General features: G+C 36.1%; 1 protein-coding gene across 2 annotated transcripts in view; it reads right to left on the bottom strand.

The window, feature by feature from the left end:
- Positions 1-21,893, bottom strand: part of LOC144963397 (uncharacterized) — a 166,767-nt gene that overhangs the window by 71,401 nt on the left and 73,473 nt on the right. For both annotated transcript variants that reach the window (XM_078897373.1, XM_078897374.1), the window contains one exon: positions 18,491-18,627. In XM_078897373.1, coding sequence (XP_078753499.1) covers positions 18,491-18,627 — 137 coding nt within the window. The remainder of the gene's footprint in view (positions 1-18,490; positions 18,628-21,893) is intronic.

Here is a 21,893-nt window from a genome sequence, read left to right as displayed (position 1 = left end):
ATCCTCTTGCTCCCTCTCATCTTTGAACTATTTCTCCACAAATTCCCCATATCCCCCTCCCTCCCTCCCTCCCCTCCGTAAAACCTTCAATCTCCGTTATAAACATGCCTTTTCTACACAACCACTCTTATCTTCTATCAATTTGGTTCCAATTTCTCCTTTCATTTCTTTCTTTCTTTTATTTATTTTGATCTTTTCCCCCTTCTTTCTTTCTATCTTTCTTTCTTTCTTTCTTTCTTTCTTTCTTCTTCTTCTTCTTCTTCTTCTTCTTCTTCTTCTTCTTCTTCTTCTTCTTCTTCTTTTTCTTCTTCTTCTACAACAACATCAACAACAACAAGAGGAAGGATACCTACAACTACTACTACTACTACTACTACTACTACTACTACTACTACTACGACTACAACAACAACAACAACAACAACAACTACTACTACTACTACTACTACTACTACTACTACTACTACTACTACTACTACTACTACACTACTACTACTCCTACTACTACCACTACTACTACTACTATAATAACTACTACTACTACTACTACTACTACTACTACTACTACTACTACTACTACTACTACTACTATTACTACTATACTACTACTACTACTACTACTACTACTACTACTACTACTACTACTACTACTACACTACTACTATTACTATACTACTACTACTATACTATACTACTACTACTACTACTACTACTACTACTCTACTACTATACTACTACTACTACTAATACTACTACTACTACTACTACTACTACTACTACTACTACTACTACTACTACTATACTACTACTATACTACTACTAAACTACTACTACACAACAACTACTACACTACTACTACTACTACTACTACTATACTACTACTACTACTACTACTACTATACTACTACTACAACTACTAACAACACTACTACTACTACTACACTAACTACTACTACTACTACTACCACTACTACTACTACTACAATAACTACTACTACTCCTACTACTACCACTACTACTACTACTACAATAACTACTACTACTACTACTACTACTACTACTACTACTACTATTACTACTACTACTACTACTACTACTACTACTACTACTACTACTACTACTACTACTACTACTACTACAACTACTACTGCTACTACTACTACTACTACTACTACTACTACTACTACTACTTCTACTACTACCACTCATCTCATCATTACTTTTCACTCTCTATTAAATATCACGAAGACCAGCCTCATTCCCATTTTACGGATTTTTCGGTCTGTATGAATTTATCAAGTCTTCGAGTACAAACCACTCGTTGCTTTTTCAAAGTTGAAATCCATCAATGTCAATTATTCATTCAGAATAGACGGCGATTTTCATTTAGCTCTTTTATAGAGACATATTGGTCTCTTGGGATTCAAAAACTAAAAATTCACGTTTGACTTTAATGGTCTTTTCGTTTAAATCTCTGGAAGGGATTTTGCTTTGTTCTATCTACGTCAATACCGATAAGCTCTGAAAAGAAGAAAAAACACATTTTAAACAATTTGGCCATAAAACTTTTGTCCTTCAAATATCGATCGAATAGAATAACCCTATCTTGGCAAAAAAAATCTCAAACCTGGGATTTTTCGAAGTTCTAAGTTTGAGAGTTTTTGCCAAGATGAGGGTTATTTTAATCGATCGATATTTGAGGGACGAGTTTTCTAGCCAAAATTTTAAATACATATTTTTTCAGAGTACCCCAGAATACGCCTTGTCGGGTTTCTATTTTAGATCGGTGTAAAACGGTTTTGATCCGTTTAATGACTTGTCGGTGCGAAATGGGATCTAAAAAGAGACTTAGATATTATAGGATTGGGAAAAAAGAATAAAGGCGACTGACTGAAGTGTGAAATACATTATGAGTCAGTCACAATAGGCCATAGGCAACGTGTATACATATGCAGGTCTGACATCCTAACGCAATTATAGGCCTAGTTTAACATTGTTGTAATGGACAATATTTTGCGTCATCTATTGAGATTTGCATTACAACAATAAGTCTATAATCCACTGGGTTATCAGACCTGCAAATAAGTGCACGTCGGCCATGGACGATAAGTCAATGGTAAAAAAAAACAGTTGTCCGTCACAGCCATGAGGCCCAATAGGGGCGATCTATATTCATGTTTTCGTCCAACCTAGTCATCAATCACATGATTTGTTGCTGTACAACGATTGGATATTTCCTAACAGATGTAAACAAGCTGCTTTGTTTATGAAAGTAAACATACCCGTGTGTCAAGCTGAGCAAAATGACCAATCGTGATGTAAGATAATATCATAATATTATTTCAAAAGCTGTGAATACTTCTCACTATGTGGGTCATTTTGAGCACAATTGGACTGTGACCAATGTCTGAGAGCACCTGGAAAGGGAATATAGATAGTATGCGCTTGGCCAAGGAGTTCACAACATTGCCATCCGGAAGTATAACGGACCAACACATAAACTCTGTGTAACCATGAACTTTTATAGTCTGGTTAATACAGTTTAGTGAGAACAACTCAAAAACGCGGATGGCAAAAACAATAACAAAGACTTGAGTGACGTCATCTGCATACTATCTATAGTCTGGTTAATACAGTTTAGTGAGAACAACTCACAAACGCGGATGGCAAAAACAATAACAAAGGCCTGAGTGACGTCATCTTCGAACTATCTATAGATCATGCCCATTTGTGGAGCGCTCGCTTCAAACGTAAAGGGACCGATCACAATCCAGGGCGAAATCGAGATCTTTGTTCTGACTCCCCTGTCCACCCAGCGGTGATTGGGTAGTAATGGTCTGCTAGCTCTGGCGGAAAGTACTTTGCGTTAGACTAGCGTCCTATCCACAGAGTAGGAAGCAATCACTTTTGTCCGTTTTGCGTAATAGAAAGAGGGTTAAACTCCGGCTCCATGGGATACAATGCTCTGAATGTTTACGTTTTATCAGAGTTACGCACGTGATTGGTTGATTTCCAACTATGTAGTGTGCTGTACCAAGTGTGTAGTGTGTACCAAACGACAACACACTCACAGCGGTAAATCAATAACACTCTACCAAATTCAAAGAAATCTCATCCTTTCTTTTATTTAACAAAACATTACTTTAAAGATTAAATTACGATTGCTTTAATGATGATAATAATAATAATAATAATAGTAATAATAATAATAATAATAATAATAATAATAATAATAATAATAATAATAATAATAATAATAATAATAATAATAATAATAATGATAATAAGCATATTTATATAGCGCCTTTCGTCGAAACCTCAAAGCGCTTTAAAAGAAAAATTTAAAAAAAATTCAAATACAATACAACCAAGGTATCAAAACAATTAAGAGCATAAAAGGGCATCAATACATCATCAATATAAATGTCACATACAATACATTTAAAATTCAATTAAGTAAATATTTCCTGAAAAGTCATTGATGCATTGTGTTTTGAAGTATTAAACCAATATTTGTTAAACACGACTAGAGGTAAGCAGTTGATTGCTTAAGGGTCCCGTGTGCATTCTGTACCAAATCCACATCACAGTCATAAATCAATACAACTAAACCCAAATCAGTGATGCATTCTAACTCACTCGATCCTAAGATTTTTGCTACTTATTCATAGTTGGAAAAAAATGTATTAAAAATGAGCATGTACGTACATAGATAGTTTTATTCATTACCATTAACTTGTAAAAACTAAAAACATTAGCTTTGATACTACGCCTATAATTTGTCTCAGAAACATGTAATAAATAGGCATGGGGTAAAAGTAACGCGGGTAAACTACTGATATAGTCGGAGTTAGGGTTGAGTGAGTTAAATTACGATTGCTTTAACGCATTGATGCATCGTGTTTTTAAGGATTAACCAGTATTTGTTAAACACGGCTAGAGATAAGCAGTTGATTGCTTAAGGGTCCCGTGTGCATTCTGTACCAACACCACAACACAGTCATAAATCAATACAACTAAACCCAATGGGCATGATCTATATTACATTTCCATGTGCTCGAGGTCATTGGTCACAGTGGAATATGTGCTCAAAGTGATCCACATAGTGAAAAGTGTTCACAGTTTTTGAAATATCTTACATCACGATTGGTCAGTTCGTTCAGCTTGACACATGTGTATGTTTACAACTTTCATAAACAAAGCAGAGTGTTTACATGTCTGAAGAAATATACAATCGTTGGACAGCAACAAATCATGTAATTGGACGAAAACATGAATATAGATCGCTCCCAATTCAGTGATGCATTTTAAAAAAGAAATTGCGTTCGCCTAAGGTAGTATTGAATTTTTACAATTTATCAAGGATTTACCGAGATTTGTTCTATTCCGGCAATAAGGCTTAGATCCTTGTCACATGGTATTAAATCTATGATAATATTCTTTATAGCTCGGTTAACAATAATATTACATAATAACACGGTTAAAATCCTAAGCCATTCTTTATTGCATTGTTATACAGCTATTACGTGGATGTGGCGACAAAATAGAATTCAATAGAATGAAACTGCTGGTATCAAAACCGTTAGAAATAAGAATGAATCAATCAATAACAGAGCTATTCTTCATATCGGGTAAGAAATAAATGCATCTAAGTGATAACGAATTTGATATCAAAAGCATGGGAAAATGGCGGCTTCTTGAACACAATACATAACCAAATCTGGCTTTAGGCCTTCGCTTTTGTCATGATTTTTATTTTCATCAATTTTTTTCAAATTGTCAAGTATACATTTCACCCAAATCAAACAAAAACAGCTAAAAAGACAACCCCCCCCCCCCCCAAAAAAAAATAAAAAAAACAAAAACAAAAAAACAAAAAAACAAAAAACAAAACAAAACAAAAAAAAACAAACAAAAAAAACAAAAACAAATACAAACAAAAACAAAAACCCAACAAAAACCCTCAAAAAAACCCAATTGATCAGAAATAAAGCGGATGGAGTTATTGAGGGATTTTTTAAGACGGTTAGTGAAATCGTTTGTTTAAAATTTCTAACTCCCTCCCAATGCGGCGCTCTTAAGGTCGCTTCTCGGTTGGGAACTCGATGGAAATTCCAAAGAACAAATGTTCAATAATCCCATACTCCGTACTCTGAAAAAAACATACATTAAAAAATTTGGCCAGAAAACTCGTCCTTCAAATATCGATCGATTTAAATGACCATTATCTTGGCAAAAACTCTGAAACCTGGGACTTCGCGAAGTCCCAGGTTTGAGAGTTTTTGCCAAGATGAGGGTCATTTAAATCGATCGATATTTGAAGGACAAGTTTTCTGGCCAAATTTTTAAATATATGTTTTTCCAGATTACGATAGTATATGCTTATATAATATTCTTTTATGAATGAGAATAAAAGATGATTTAACGGGAAAACCCAAAGAAAGAAAAGATATTCAGAATTCAATATCCCTAAGTCTAATCAGATAAAGTTGAAATGAATGATTTCAATTCCTAAGGAAACTATTTGGATTGATTCACTGTAAGTTCATTGACACACATAATTTATTATTACAGCTAGGGGATATTTTCATCGCATTGTATAGATAGAATGCGCTTGGCTAAGAAGCTCATAACATTGCCATCCGGAAGTATAACGGACGAACACACAAAACTATGTGTAACCATGAACTTTTATAGCCTGGTTAATACAGTTCAGTGAAAATAACTCACAAACGCGGATGGCAAAATATAACAACAAAGGCTTGAGTGACGTTATCTTCGAACTATCTATACCCTTCCATGACTCATAGCGCGTCAGATAATATCGCCTTAGATAAAAGAGATCTGGGCTACAGTAGGAGATGAGTATCAATTGAAAGAATCGCCTTGGAAATGAACAAATCAAGGGAAGAGAAAACAAGCGGCTATGTGGTCTAGTGCATGGTAAGCCAATAATCGACTTCGGACCGGAAGGTCAAAGGATCGAGTCCTGAGCACTGAGCAGCGCGTGGTTGAGACTTTATTCACATTCTATCACCGTATTCAGGTATACAATGATTGTCTTTCCAATAACAGCTTTGTCTTTGTCCGAAAAATAATTGTAATATATATATCGCCTAACGGGACTCATGTCTGGCCCTACATGTCAAGTGTTGTAGTTGGATAGGGACCCCCTGTAAAGCGATTTGAGCACATTTAGTGGGTATTGCACTATATAAAAACCTCAAGTTTTTTTTTTTTAAATATCTTATCACTAACTATGGTCAAGTACATAAGCACGACCTAGTCGAGTGGGATGATGCGTCTAAAATGATTTGCCCAAGAACACAACGCCGGAAACCAGATTTGTGCCACTCATCTGGACTATCTAGACACTAAGCGGACTCAGGTTACACTGACCAGTTATACGTCATGAATACGGCTACATGTGGGATTCAAAATTCTACAGCATTAAAGCAAAAAAAAAAATGTAAAAAAAAAACCCATAAAAGCCAATACTCTAATATACTTATACTGAAACCGTCACAAAATGTGATTTCTGAAGCTATGGACAATATAATAATAATAATAATAATAATAATAATAATAATAATAATAATAATAATAATAATAATAATAATAATAATAACAACAACATTTAATAATAATAATAATAATAATAATAATAATAATAATAATAATAATAATAATAATAATAATAATAATAATAATAATAATAATAATAATAATAACAACAACATTAATAATAATAATAATAATAATAATAATAATAATAATAATAATAATAATAATAATAATAATAATAATGATGATATGATAATAATAATAATAATAATAATAATAATAATAATAATAATAATAATAATAATAATAATAATAATAATGACAGAAAACAAAGAATATCCTGTAGAGATTCAAATAGACAAAACACGAATGACAAAGTGATATTACGAATTTGCCCTCTATCAAAATTCAAATAACCTAACACCAGTATTACAGTGGAGGGATTTTCTTTGTATATGTTTTTCGTATTCTTCATAATAGCACTGAAAATGTTAGATATCTGCTATATAAAAAGAATATATCTGGGCTAAGCAAGGAAATAGGATTCAATGAGAGTGATCTATATTCATGTTTTCGTCCAACCTAGTCATCGATCACATGATTTGTTGCTGTACAACGATTGGACATTTCTCAATGTATCTAAAACACGCTGCTTTGTTTATGAAAGTTGTAAACATACCCACCAAGTCATGCTGAGCAAAATGACCAATTGTAATGTTGGATATTTCTCAAGCTGTGTACACTTTTCACCATGTAGGTCATTTTGAGCACACTTTACAATGTGACCAATGACCTCGAGCACATGGAAATGTAATATGTAAAATGTTTGGAACTATGGATATGGTTGTGCAACAACAACAAAAAACATCAAAGAAAATTATATAGATAGTATGCGCTTGGCTAAGAAGCTCACAACATTGCCATCCGGAAGTAAAATAAAGGACCTCACACAAAACTGTTTGTAACCATGGTCGTTTATTGTCTGGTTAATACCGTTTAGTGAGAATTACTCATAAACGCGGATGGCAAAAAACAATAACAAAGACCTGAGTGACGTCAACGTGGAACTATCTATAGAGCTTGAAAACGAGAAGACACTGGTGTGAACTGTGAACTGATATTTCGTGTTTGGCATTTATACAAAAATACAAATTCTATCATAGGATTATTTCACCTAAGGGGTATTTATTTTGATTTGACCTTTTCGCATTCCTCACCAAGGCGCAATAATACGTTAGATATTGGTTTAAGTAAACAAAATAGTAGATCTAATGTAACTAAAGAAATCGCGTGCAACTGATAGAATCTACTGGCAAATAAACGGATCAAGAAAAGAAAATAGGACCCAATCTTTGAATACCAAGCTGTGGATTGTATAACGTGTGTGTGTGTGTGTGTGTGTGTGTGTGTGTTTGTTTGTTTGAGCGTGAGTGTGAGAGTGTGTCAAGACGGGATAGGGTACAGAAGTAAAAAAAAAACTGGTGAAAATATGAGTTCTAGAACAGAAAAAAATACTTAAAAACTGGGAAAAATATCAGTTTTAAAACAGAACAAAAATACTAATGATATAAAAACTGGGAAAAATATCAGTTTTAAAACAGAACAAAAATACTAATGATATAAAAACTGGGGAAAATATAAGTTCTAAAACAGAACAAAAATGGTAATGGTACAAAAACTGGGGAAAATATCAGTTTTAAAAGAGAAAAAAAATACTAATGATATAAAAACTGGGGAAAAATATAAGTTTTAAAAGAGAACAAAAATGGTAATGGTACAAAAACTGGGGAAAATATCATTTTTAAAACAGAACAAAAATACTAATGATATAAAAACTGGGGAAAATATAAGTTCTAAAACAGAACAAAGGAATGGTAAGAAGTACAAAAACTGGGGAAAATATCAGTTTTAAAAGAGAAAAAAATACTAATGTAAAAAACTGGGGAAAAATATAAGTTTTAAAAGAGAACAAAAATGGTAATGGTACAAAAACTGGGGAAAATATCATTTTTAAAACAGAACAAAAATACTAATGATATAAAAACTGGGGAAAATATCAGTTTTAAAACAGAACAAAAATGGTAATGGTACAAAAACTGGGGAAAATATCAGTTTTAAAAGAGAAAAAAAAAATACTAATGAGATAAAAACTGGGGAAAATATCAGTTTTAAAACAGAAAAAAATACTAATGATAGATCTATATGAATTATAGGAAGTCTTTATTTTTATTCAAAAATTTGTTGTTGTTTTTTCTTAGTTATTTGTTTTTTTGTTGTTGTTTTTTTTGTTTTTTGTTTTTTGTTTTGTTTTTGCCAACCCACCATGGGGAGGTATTTTGTGAGCAGACGACAAAAGTGCTGTCTAGCAAATTACCCCGTAAATCGCCTGGAGAACCGCTGTCACGTTTTGAGACAAAATGTCGCGTGACTGCGTGACAAACGCCAACCACAGCACTGATGCACTCTGGGTAAAAAACACGTATTCAAAATTTTGGCCCAAAAAACTCATCCTTCAAATATCGATCGATTAAAATAACCGTCAGCTTGGCACACATTCTGATACTGCAAGGTCTCAGGTTTTTTTTTTGTTTTTGTTTTTTTTGTTGTTGCCAAGTTGAGAGTTGTTTTAATCGATCGATAGTTGAAGGACGAGTTTTCTGGGCCAAATTTTAAAATACCTGTTTTTCCAGAGTAAGGCACACAGCAGACGTACAGAGTTGATTGGCTGATGAGGGACCGTCTGTATTGCATAATGATGGGTACCAAAATCACAACAGGGTGATAAATCAATAAGACTGAATCACAGTCACAGAATATTTATTTGTTGCCCGCCACGGAGTCAAGTTTCTACCATGCCGGAATGAAATAGATGAAGTGAAATTGACAAAATGATAAGAAATTTCTTTTTCTTTTAAAGTAGTCATTCAAAGCCATGGGGCCCATTGAGCTGGAGTTTATCCTGAATTCTATAGCGTGAAACGGACAATACCAATTGCTTGCTATCCTTTGGATAGGATGCTAATCTATCGCGAAGTAGCTACTTTCCGCAAAATCTAACATGAACGGTCTCAGCTACCCATTCATTGCTAGGTGGACAGGGGGTGGAGGTGGGTGGGGTCCAAAAATAATCTTGACTGCACCCGGGATCGATCTTGGTCCCTTTACGTGTAAAGCGAGTGCTCTACCAACTGAGCTATCGAAAATTTCTTAAAGCTTGGTGATTCTGATGTCATAGAACTATTTATTGCTACTAAGGGAAGAACTTTAGTATTTAAAGTTTTTTTTTTATGGGTTTGGAAATAGTCAGCTGTCATGTTGACAATGTCGTAACATTAAATCGATGTCAGAATAAAAGTTACAAGGCCAAACTTTTCAAAAGGCCTTTTTGGCATTTTCTGGCATTTGGGCACGTGACTCCAAAGCGTATTGCATGATGGACAATTGGGGGCTCAGCTTTATCCCCCCATTTATTTCAAGAGAAAATAATGTGTAAGGATTCAGACGCACGCGCACACGCCCACACAGCCATCAATCATCGCCTCTTCTGTACCCCCCCCCCTTGACACACACACACACACACACATACACACACACACAAACACACATGCGCGCGCGCGAGTCACAATATACACAGATCCACCTACAGAATTCTCTCCAAGATACACACAAATAAAATACAAATACCGAATATCATCCACACAATCATCACATTCAAAATAACACACATCATACACAGAACACGCATACACAAAAACACATTACGCAAAGAGTCAAACACACGCCCACACTTACAAACAAACTGAATACTATTAAACAAACGAAATAATATTAAAGATAAAGAATTTAAAAAAGGCAAATATTTAGTAGATACCTATTTAGTGTTTTCTAAGGTACAGAGGGAATTCATCGTCTGTCCTTGATTCCCATAGGGAGTATATCATTACATAATCCAATGAATAAACGAGAGGTGTCAATTGGAATAACACGTGCGATTTAACTGGGTACATTGACCCAAAAAGGATGTGGCCCAGAAATTAATGTAGAAGTCAGATATTCTGCCTATCATAAGGCGGAATACGTTGTCCGTTTTTGAATCCCACAGAGAGTATACCAGATAACATGACCCAATGAACTTTCCTACCACGAAGCAACGTGGGTTGCACTTTTAGTTTAGAGTACTTTACCCCTCCCCCTCCTCCCCCCAAAAAAAGGAAATGGCCCGGAAGTGTAGGAAAGCGAATATTCTGCTTTTCGTAAGGCGTCGAGAATCTGTTGTCTGTCTTTTTATTCCCACTGCGAGTTTATCATTTCGTAATCTCATGAATAAACCTGCAACTAAACAACGTGAGTTCCCGTGTGGATTAACTGGGTCTTCTTCTAGGTTCCATGCCTGGTCCAGGCTTCGGATACTGCATGAATTATCTCTCTCCATTCCTCCCTGTCTCTTGCTTTTTCAAACAGCTCTTGGATTGTTAGGTTGGTGAAGCCCTTCAGTTGGTCTATGAGTGTTTTTCTTTGTCTCCCCCGGGCGCGTTTACCAGGTATTTTTCCACAACTTGCCAGGTATTCATTCTTATCTTTCCTTACTATGTGTCCAAAAAAGGATAGTTGTCGATCCTTAATAAATAGCGGATCGGATTAACTGGGTACTTTGGCCCAAAATTAAAGGACTCAGAAATGTAGAAAGCAAATATCCTTGCCTTTCGTAAGTCATTGCCGAGAATTCGTTGTCTGATTTTGATTCAATTAATATTTTTGTCATCTTGGAAACATGGCTTAATCATTCATATGATGATCCAATTATGAAAGCAATTACACCCGAAGGCTTTTGTATTAAATCATTTCCACGCATTGGGAGGAAAGGAGGTGGTATTGCAATTATTTACAACTTGTCACTCTTTGACAAGATATCATTTCACCATGATAATTTTAGAAGTTTTGAATACGCTGGATTTGCCATTCATGAAAATAATTTTAAAAAGTCGTTTCACTGTGTCTACCGCCCACCACCAAGCCAACAAAACAAAATATCAACAATTGATTTTTTATCTGAGTTCGGAGAATTTATGTCTATGCAATCCATTAACAAAAAGCATAATATTTTTATGGGTGATTTTAACATTGATTATTTCGGAAACAAAAATGAATCGAAAGTATTTCGGGAGATTATTGACACAAACAACTATATTCAACTTGTAAGCGGTCCTACAAACAACCATGGCCACACAATAGATCATGTCATTACAGACATTGAACATTCTCTCTCTTCACCTGTCTCAAATATTGATAAATTAATCTCTGACCATCATTTAATTGTGTTTTGCGTTTTATTTCCAATGAAGCACGAAGTAAAAAAGATGATAACATCTCGTAATTTGAAGAATATAAACATGAACATTTTTAAACAAGACCTTGACCATAACGTTAAAAATAAACATGATGCGAATGGTCTCCACGAGTCAATTGTTGGTACGGTGGACAAGCATGCTCCCTTAACAACTAGAGCAGTAAAAGTGAGACGTCAAGCACCCTGGTATAATACCGAAATAAAATTGAATGGATTAGCCAGGAGGCGGGCAGAAAGAAAATGGCTCAAGTCCAGAGATGCTGTCGATAAGAAGCGATACATCGCGGCTAGAAATGATGCAAAAGCCGTCAATTTCAGGGCCAAAAAGAAATTCTATGAAGAAAGCCTCAAAAACGTGGGACGTTCGAGACAATTCTTTGCCTTGACCAAGGAACTGCTGGGACAACAGACGCAACCAGCTCTCCCATCTTTAATCGATCGTGCAGATCTACCAACTCGCTTTGGTCAATATTTTAAAGAAAAAACGGATACCATCAGGAAGGAACTCTCGTCTGAATCGATCCCTACAACATTTGACAAGTTTCATGGTGATTCGTTAACACATTTTTCAAAGATTACTGAAGCTGACTTACGTGATTGCATTATGTCGTCTCCAACTAAAAGTTGTGATTTAGACCCCTTAAATACTGCCATTTTAAAAAAAATGCATTGATGTAATTTTAACACCATTTACATGTATTGTTAATAATTCGTTGCAGTCAGGTGCTGTACCAGACATTTACAAAGTTGCTCATGTCAAACCCCTTTTGAAAAAACCTGATCTCGATAAAGAGAACTTAAAAAACTATCGCCCTGTCTCTAATCTTCCTTTTCTCTCTAAGATCTTAGAAAAGCTTGTTTTGAAACAATTACTGTCTCATCTTAAAAATAATTGTCTTGAAGAAAAATTTCAGTCTGCTTATAGGCAACATCATTCGACGGAAACCGCACTTGTTAGGGTTGTTAATGATCTCCTCTCTGTTATAGACAATGGTTCATGTTCTTTGCTGAATTTGCTTGACCTATCGTCTGCTTTTGATACTATTGATCACAATCTTCTTCTCAAACGTCTTGAAATTACTTATGGCGTGTCTGGTGCAGCGCTTGATTGGTTTAGGTCATATTTGTTTAATCGTAAACAGATTATTACGGTGGATGAATATAGATCGGAGGAAATCTTTCTTGATTGTGGGGTTCCCCAGGGTTCAGTACTTGGACCCGTTCTTTTTGTTTTGTACGTTGGCCCTCTGTCTAAAATCATCAGAAGTTTTGGTCTGTCTTACCATCAATACGCTGATGATACGCAATTGTACTGCGTTTCCAATATGAGAAATTTACAAGAAGTATCAGCCAATAGTAAAAATTGTATCCAAAGTGTTAAGAAATGGATGAATGAGAACAGACTGAAACTGAATGATGATAAGACGGAGGTGCTGTATGTGGGGAACAGGAAGTGGAAAAGTGAAACAGATTTGAAGTTGGGGGATGCCTCTATTCAAATTGTTGACAAAGTGAAAAACCTTGGCACATTCTTAGACTCTGGACTGTCGATGGAGCATCAGGTTAATAATTTGGTTAGATCTCTCTTTTTCCAACTAAAAAAGATTGCTTCCATTAGACGGTTCATATCTGAGGATGTGACCAAGCACCTGGTTGTGTCCCTCGTACTATCGAAATTGGATTATTGTAATGCTCTGTTGTTTGGCGTTTCGCAATACAATCTGAAACGTCTTCAGATTGTCCAAAACAGCGCTGCCAGACTAGTATTTATGAAGCGTAGGTGCGACTCTGCCGGACCTCTACTTCATGACCTGCATTGGCTGCCTGTTGAGAAAAGAATTAAATTCAAAGCTTGTGTTTTAGTGTATCGTTGTCTTGAAGGTACTGCCCCTTCCTACCTTTCAGAACTAATTGAAAGATATTCAAAACCCCGCCCCTTACGTTCGGCCAGTGATTCCACAAAACTAGTTGTCCCTCGAATTCGGAAAAATGCTGGAATGAGATCCTTTTCTCATTTCGGACCCTCTATTTGGAACGCCTTACCGCAGAGCATTCGTGAAAAAGAATCTTTGTCTATTTTTAAACGTTCGCTTAAAACATATTTGTTTCGATTTTAGTAGATGGTATGAGAAGCAAGATAGGTTTGGTTTGTGTTGTGTGTTGCATTGTGTGTGTGTGTATGTGTGTGTGTGTGTGCTTGTGTGTGTGAATGAGTATGTTTCAGCCAAAGTAATTTGTAATTTAAGCGCTTAGAGTCTGGTGTCTCGGAGTTATAGCGCTATATAAGTTTTCAGCATTATTATTATTATTATTCCAACAGAGTATAATATAATTACATGTTCCAACGAATAACGTGCGTCTATGTGGTCTTGTGGTATAACACTCGCTTTCGGATCGGAAGGTCCTGGGTTCGAGCCCCTCTCGGCGCAAAGTTGAGTCCATTGGAGAAGGCTCTTTACTCACATTCTCTCACCGCACTCAGGTGTAAAATGAGTAGTTGGCTTTTAACAGTGTTGTCTCTGTCCGAAAAAATTGTAACATCGCTTAACAGGGGCCATGTCTCGTCCTAAATGTTAAATGTTGCTGTTGGCCAGGGGCCCCTTGTAAAGCGCTTTGAGCACATTTAGTGGATATTGCACTATATAAGAGCTCATTTACTTTTTTTTTAATTCTAGAAAGTTAACTCCATATAACTCGTGTTATTAAACTGGGCACATTGGTCCCATTTCCCATTTCTTTCCTTTCTTTCCTCTGTGATAATCAGTGGCCAACGTGCACCTATTTGTAGGTCTCATAGCCGAAAACTATCATGGGTTTGCTTCAACATTATTCGAAATGGACAATATTTTGCGTTTGTTTGAGAGTATTTCCTTTACAATAATGAGCCCATAACAATTTGGGTTACCAGACCTACAAATACGTGCACGTCGGCCCTGACTCATCGTTGTAATAAAAAATTAATAATTCTACTCTGGCTCTAAATAAAATTTCTTTAGTTTAATCATGAAATTTGATTTAAATATTTTGCCTGTATTGAAAAACAGTGAATGACTGCTTGATAAAACACAATACATAACCAAAATCCATTATTTCAATCAAGATTTTAAAACCAATACTCGTCATCTGAATTAATTCACTCGAAAATTCAAAATACTGCCATACACAGTACCGTTCAAAATGCTATTTTTTATTTTGGCCAGAAACTATTTACTTCATATTATACCAGTAAATTTAAATGGCCCCAACTTCTCAAAAAACAAAAAACAAAAAAAAAAAACAAAAAAAAAAACAAAACAACAACAACAACAAAAAAAAAAACAAATTAAAAAAAAAAAACAACTTAAACCCAAGACTCAGATTAAAATTTTTCTCAAATTGAGTGTCATCTTAATCTACCGATTTAGGAAATTAAACATTTCAGGCCAAATTTCAAAAACATACATTTTGTCAGGATACACTAGAATACACGATTGAGTCGGTTAATTTTGCTTCTATCAGACCACACAAAGACTTCTAGTGAAATAATCTTGTATGTAATATTGAATGATAGCAGAAATTAATCTTCTCAAATTATCCAATTAACTGGAAAAAAAAAAACTCTGTAAAAAGTCGTATTTTAAAATTTGGCCAGAAAACTCGTCCTTCAAATACCGATCGATTTAAATGACTCTCACCTTGGCAAAAATGTCAAACATGGGATTTCTTGAAAACCTCGCTAGATCCCAGGTTTGCGAGTTTATCCCAAAATGAGGGTCATTTAAATTGATCGATTTTTGAAAGACGAGCTTTCTGGCCAAATTTTTAGATACGAGTTCACCCCCCCCCCCCCCCTCAATAGTAAGGCAGTTCATTGGATGAATCTTGAATGTAAATGATCATAATGGCAGTTGGATGAAATCCTGGACAGGTTCGCCATGACTTTTTGATGAAGTCTTTAGGGACCCCAGCAAGATATGAGTGCCCTACGATCCGCTGATTTCCCAGGGGTGTGACTGGACAAACAAACCTGAAACTGTCAGAGACTAATAGAGGGAGAGGCAAAAGGGCAAGCAGATAGAAAAAGGATTATGGAGAGGAAGAAAAAAACACGCACACATACACACACGTACACACACACACACATGCACACATACGCACACACACCTACACGTGGGTACATTGAAAAATATGAGGGCACATCTTCCCCTCCCCTCTCCCCTCTCTCTCTATCTCTCTCTCTCTCCCTCCCTCCCTCTCTCTCTCTCTCTCCCTCCCTCTCTCTCTCTCTCTCTCTTTCTCTCTCTCTCTCTCTCCCTCTTTCTCTCTCTCTCTCCCTCTTTCTCTCTCTCCCTCTTTCTCTCTCTCTCTCTCTCTCTCTCTCTCTCTCTCTCCCTCTTTCTCTCTCTCTCCCTCTTTCTCTCTCTCTTTCTCCCTCTTTCTCTCTCTCACCTCTCTCTCTCTCTCTCAGAGACTAATAGAGGAAGAGGCCAAAAGATAAGCAGATAGAAAGAGAATTATAGAGAGGAAAACACACACACGCACACACACACACATACACACACACACCTACACATTGTACATTGAAAAATATGAATGCACATCTTCCCCTCCCCTCTCCCCGCCTCTCTCTCTCTCTCCCTCCCTCTCTCTCTCTCTCTCTCTCTCTCTCTTTTTTTTTTTTTTCTTTTTGTCCCTCTATTTCTGTCTATCAATATTTTCTCTTCTAAGAGAATGGTAGAAAAAACACAGAGAGCCATAATCTGATGATGAAAAAGTAAGGAAACATGCACATAAATATACATAATATAATATATATATCATATATAAAATATATATAATATATATATATATATATATATATATATATATTAATATATTATATATATGAATATACGTATTTTATATGCACATCTATAAATATATATGAAATGTGTCTCGTTCTTAAACAGATAAAGTTTGAACACCGAAGACTGTCCTGTAAGACTCAGACGCAAACCGAAATGAATTCGAACATTATTTATTTTTGGACACTTTTTGCAAGTATTCTGCAATTCACGAAAGTCCTTTTCAGAACGGGTAAAGGTGGATCTGTTTTATTTTGTTCGGACTCAGGCCGTAGTCATCGTTATGTTATAGATAGTATGCGCTTGGCTAAGAAGCTCATAACATTGCCATCCGGAAGTATAACGGACCAACACACAAACTGTGTGTATCCATGAATGTTTATAATCAGGTTAATACAGTTTAGTGAGCATTACTCATAAACGCGGATGGCAAAAAACAATAACAAAGACCCGAGTGACGTCAACTAAGAACTATCTATAGCCTGACACTGAATTCCAAAAGGACTGGCAGTTTGACGTCATTATTTGGTTTTTGCACCGCCTAGTGAGTTGTCGTTAGTAGATCTCATCGAAACAAGTTATTTCATTGGTTAAATTATTGAATTCAACTCACGATTTATTTTCTTTTGTGTCAAAAGACTGGCATTTAGACGTCATTTTTTGGTCAGTGTCAGGCCATAACTTAACGAAGGCCACACTCAGACGTAGATGGCTGTGGCCATCCCTTCTGGTCAGCATATCCAGTCGATGACGATACCGATCTGCTAGATAGAAACTACTCTAAGCTTGGTGAGAAGTTGCCAGGCTTTGATACCAGTAAGAGGAGACACTGGGTGGCTGCGAATCGGCTTCGGTCGAGGAGCTGCCTAACACGGCAAGTGCGCTTCGTCAGTGGGGACTTTCCACCTGTCCTACATGTACCCGATGTGGGCAAGAACCCGAAACGGCAGAGCATCTAGTTGAACGATGTCTTGTGACTATACGGGTTCGCGACGGTGCACGAGTGCGGACCGGACTTTGCTGATTGGGTCGATCGTCATAAGATAGTAGTGTGAGAACCATAAGAGGCTGCTGCTAGATAGAAGCTGTGGACTGTAAAGACTAATAAACAAAAAAGGAATATAACAGCTTCCAAAAAAAACCCCCAGAAAAATATTAAACACGGAATGTCCTGGACCAAAAAAACCCTTTTCGGCCAACAACAAAATAACGATAAAAACATCAATAATACAGTCTATGACATTAATGTATGTATGTTTTTATTGTTTTTGATGTTGACTGAAGACGGGTATTGAGCCTGAAATGTTAGGTTCGGTGAATGGTATTCTATTATTTTTGGAAGTTGTTATATTATTCTTTTTTGTTTATTACTTCTTCTATGGACAGCGTGGCTCAGCGGTACGGTCTTTGCTTCGTACACAAAAGGTACGGAGTTCGATCAACCGCCGCGCTGTGTGGCCTTGAGCAAGTCACCTTTCCCCAGCTCACTTTGCGTCGCTGCACTGCGGCTGACGCCTGGGCTTTTCCGGTCTTCCCTTGGAATAAATCCTAAAGACAAATTTCCCCATGGGGAATTTTATTATTTATTCCAATAGAATGATACTCGTACCATCGGCTCTTGGCACAGTTCTCCACCTGGAGATATTATGGGAATAAGGAAGTTGATCCTGCAGCACCATAGGTATTATGGTAAAATTAAATCCATTCTATACTTCCTATTACCACTTCTTTAAAATACTATGTTTTTACTACTTACCTTCATTGTTGATTTCAATTTCTTTCTAGAGTGTGCCAAAAAGAATTGTCGTGATGCCAGGATAAGGAATAGGGCTCCCACTGTGAGAAGGATGGGTCCCGTGATTGGTACTGTCTCACCAAATATATCATGGATACCTGTAGGATAAATAAATACAGTAATCTATATTATTAAACGGAAATGACTAATACATATATATATATATATATAGATATATATATAATATATATATAATGACTCAATATACACAAATGTTGATATAAGATATATAAAAGTCCACATTATCATTCCTCGTTTAGCCATGCTGAAATGACAGTAGTATCTATTGGTAGTGGTAGTTAGTAGTAGTAGTGGTAGTAGTGGTAGTAGTAGTAGTAGTAGTAGTAGTAGTAGTAGTAGTAGAGTAGTAGTAGTAGTAGTAGTAGTAGTAGTAGTGGTAGTAGTAGTAATAGTAGTAGTAGTAGTAGTAGTAGTAGTAGTAGTAGTAGTAGTAGTAGTAGTAGTAATAGTAGTGGTAGTAATAGTAGTAGTAGTTTGTAGTAGTTTAGTAGTAGAAGTAGTATTAGTAGTAGTAATATTAGTAGTTTTAGTAGTAGTAGTAGTAGTAGTAGAAGTAGTAGTAGTAGTAGTAGTAGTAGTAGTAGTAGTAGTAGTAGTAGTAGTAGTAGTAGTAGTAATAGTAGTAGTAGTAGTAGTAGTAATAGTAGTAGTAGTAGTAGTAGTGATAGTAGTAGTAATAGTAGTAGTAGTAGTAGCACTACTAGGAGTAGTTTTAGTAGTAGCAGTAGCAGCAGCAACAGTTGAGAAAGGGGAGGGGGTGGGGGGTGGGGGGGGGGGGTGAGGTGAACAGAGACACAAATGTTCCTTAATTCATCTCCTATTTTAAACCATTACATTGCCATTATCCTATCATTCGCTTACATTTCCGATCAAACACACCGGGCAGACCGGAAGTTGGTGAAATGAAGATTGGCGAATCAAACCACTCCATAATTTGTTGATGTTCTATTTCCTGTCGGACTCGTTTAAACGGGACGTCGCGGTAATTTATCAGCCAGACATTTGGTCGATATGCTCATTTATGTATTGTTCCATATTCTTTACTTCCGTAGTCTCTTTACAACCATTTGTCGCATTGGATTGAATGTAAATAATATAGAATACGGCCATGGCCTTCATATTCAATACTGTAAAAACAATGATTATTGTGGGGTGGAGGATAAACTAAAGATGCACTCGTGTTTGGATGTGAAAAAAATAATATACGTCAGTTTTCATACCGTCAATATCTACTAATTGGGTAGTGGCGATGACGATGACGACGACGACAATAACAACAACAACAATGATGATGATGATGATGATGATGATGATGATGATGATGATGATAATTAAATGACGTGTCCAAAGAGAGCTTCTAAGTTAACAGCCATACTTAATATTAAAGCATAACGCCTACGGGCCGTCATTCCAATGCTTCTGACAGAGACATCGTTATAGGATTCAATAGTCTGATGTCACTTCCGCCCAGCAACGAGCAACTGGTTCTAAACAAAGACAATCGGTCCTTTTTATTCTTCATGATGGCTAGCACGTTTTCACATGTCATGTGATCAGAATGTACGCGTATAAAAGTCAAAACATGATCATTTATAATGCTTTTCTCCTCTGGAGAAACTTATATGCTCGTCGGAGAAGTATTTCATAAGGGCCGTGATGGAGTTCATGGCGTCCGCCATTGTTCTGATAGTTTAGAACCAGTTACTATGCGTCGTTACGAGGGAAGTGACGTCGCGACTGTTGAACTCTATTGTGCTAGAACCATGATCTATCCCAAAATCATTGGTTGTTATATTTAGTTGCTGTATAAAAAAACCCATAAAGAATAAAGAATACAGATTTTCTTTGTTTAGACGTGACATCAGACTATTGAATCCTAATACTTTTTTTGGTAGATGTGATAATATTTTGTGTAAAATTTGTCACTTCCGGTAGTTCGTAGAATCAACGATATTATAATGAATTAAGATTACGCCTATCGGGCAGCTTAGAAGTTTCAGAATAAATCAAAAGTCATCTCAATTCATCAATATTTTATTTTTTTTTTAATTGAGAATTTGTATAGCGCAATATCTACTAAACTTGCTCAAAGCGCTTTATAAGGTGTCTCTGGTCAACAGCAACATTTAACATGTAGGACGGGACATGACGCCTGTTAGGCGATATTACAATTTTTCGGACAAAGACAACGCTGTTAACGGCCAGGTACTCATTTTACACCTGACTGCGGTAAGAGAATGTGAGTAAAGAGCCTTTTCCAAGGACGCAACTATGCGCCGAGCGCGAGGCTCGAAACCCAGGCCCTTCCGATCCGAAAGCGAGTGTCATACCACTAGACCACATAGCCGCACTATAGTTACATTAAAAGAAATTCTGTCCAAATGAATAATAATTGTGTTTTGTCTATGTTAGGTAGGTCTAGGTCTAGTTCAGAGCTGCGTACCTACTCTAAAATTAAAAAAAAAACACACGGTGTCTAGAATTATGGCCAGAAAACTCGTCCTTCAAATATTGATCGATTAAAATTACTCTCATCTCGACAAAACCTGTCAAAAATGTGACTTCGCGAGAATTCCCAGGATTGATAGATTATTCCAAGACATTTATGATTCATTTCAATTTTACATTGCCGTATTGATACATTTTTCCTGACATTCAAAGTTGTATAAAACTGTCTGTGAACGATACAATGCAAGCTATAATATGAGATTCTGTAATTATAAACCATTGTATAAGGCATTTAAAGGATAATTCCTATTAAGCCTTTAGTAAGATAAGATAAGATAAGATAAGATAAGATAGAGTTATATTAATCGATTGAAATTTGATGGACGACTTTTCTGGCCAATGTTTTAAAGACGCGATTTCTTCATCAAGCACGTCAGACATAGGGAAGGTTGAATATATAGGAAACTAATCAACGGTATGGAATACACGGGTATCTAGTAGTAGGCCTCTTGACTTATGGGCCGGGCCACTCGCTGTCCTGTGCCCATGCCTAAAGGGCAGTCTTAGACTGGCACCCCATTCCCCCATTTATCTCACTTTTCATCTATAATTCATCTTCCTGGACAGCAATCTCTCTATCGGATTTCTGGATATCTATCTATCTCTCTATCCATCTATCTATCTATCTCTCTGTCTATCTATCTATCTATCTATCTATCTATCTATCTATCTATCTATCTATCTATCTATCTATCTATCTATCTATCTATCTATCTATCTATCTATCTATCCATCTATCCATCTATCTATCCATCTACCTATCTATCCATCTATCTATCTATCTATCTGTCTATCTATCTATCTATCTATCTATCTATCTATCTGTCTATCTATC

The sequence above is a fragment of the Berghia stephanieae genome, chromosome 1, assembly GCF_034508935.2.
Source record: "Berghia stephanieae isolate SIO BIC M18660-M18661 chromosome 1, UCSD_Bste_1.3, whole genome shotgun sequence".
Taxonomy (NCBI): Eukaryota; Metazoa; Mollusca; class Gastropoda; order Nudibranchia; family Aeolidiidae; genus Berghia; species Berghia stephanieae.
The sequence above is the reverse complement of the archived record's forward strand: the minus strand, read 5'-3'. Positions and strand labels throughout refer to the sequence as shown.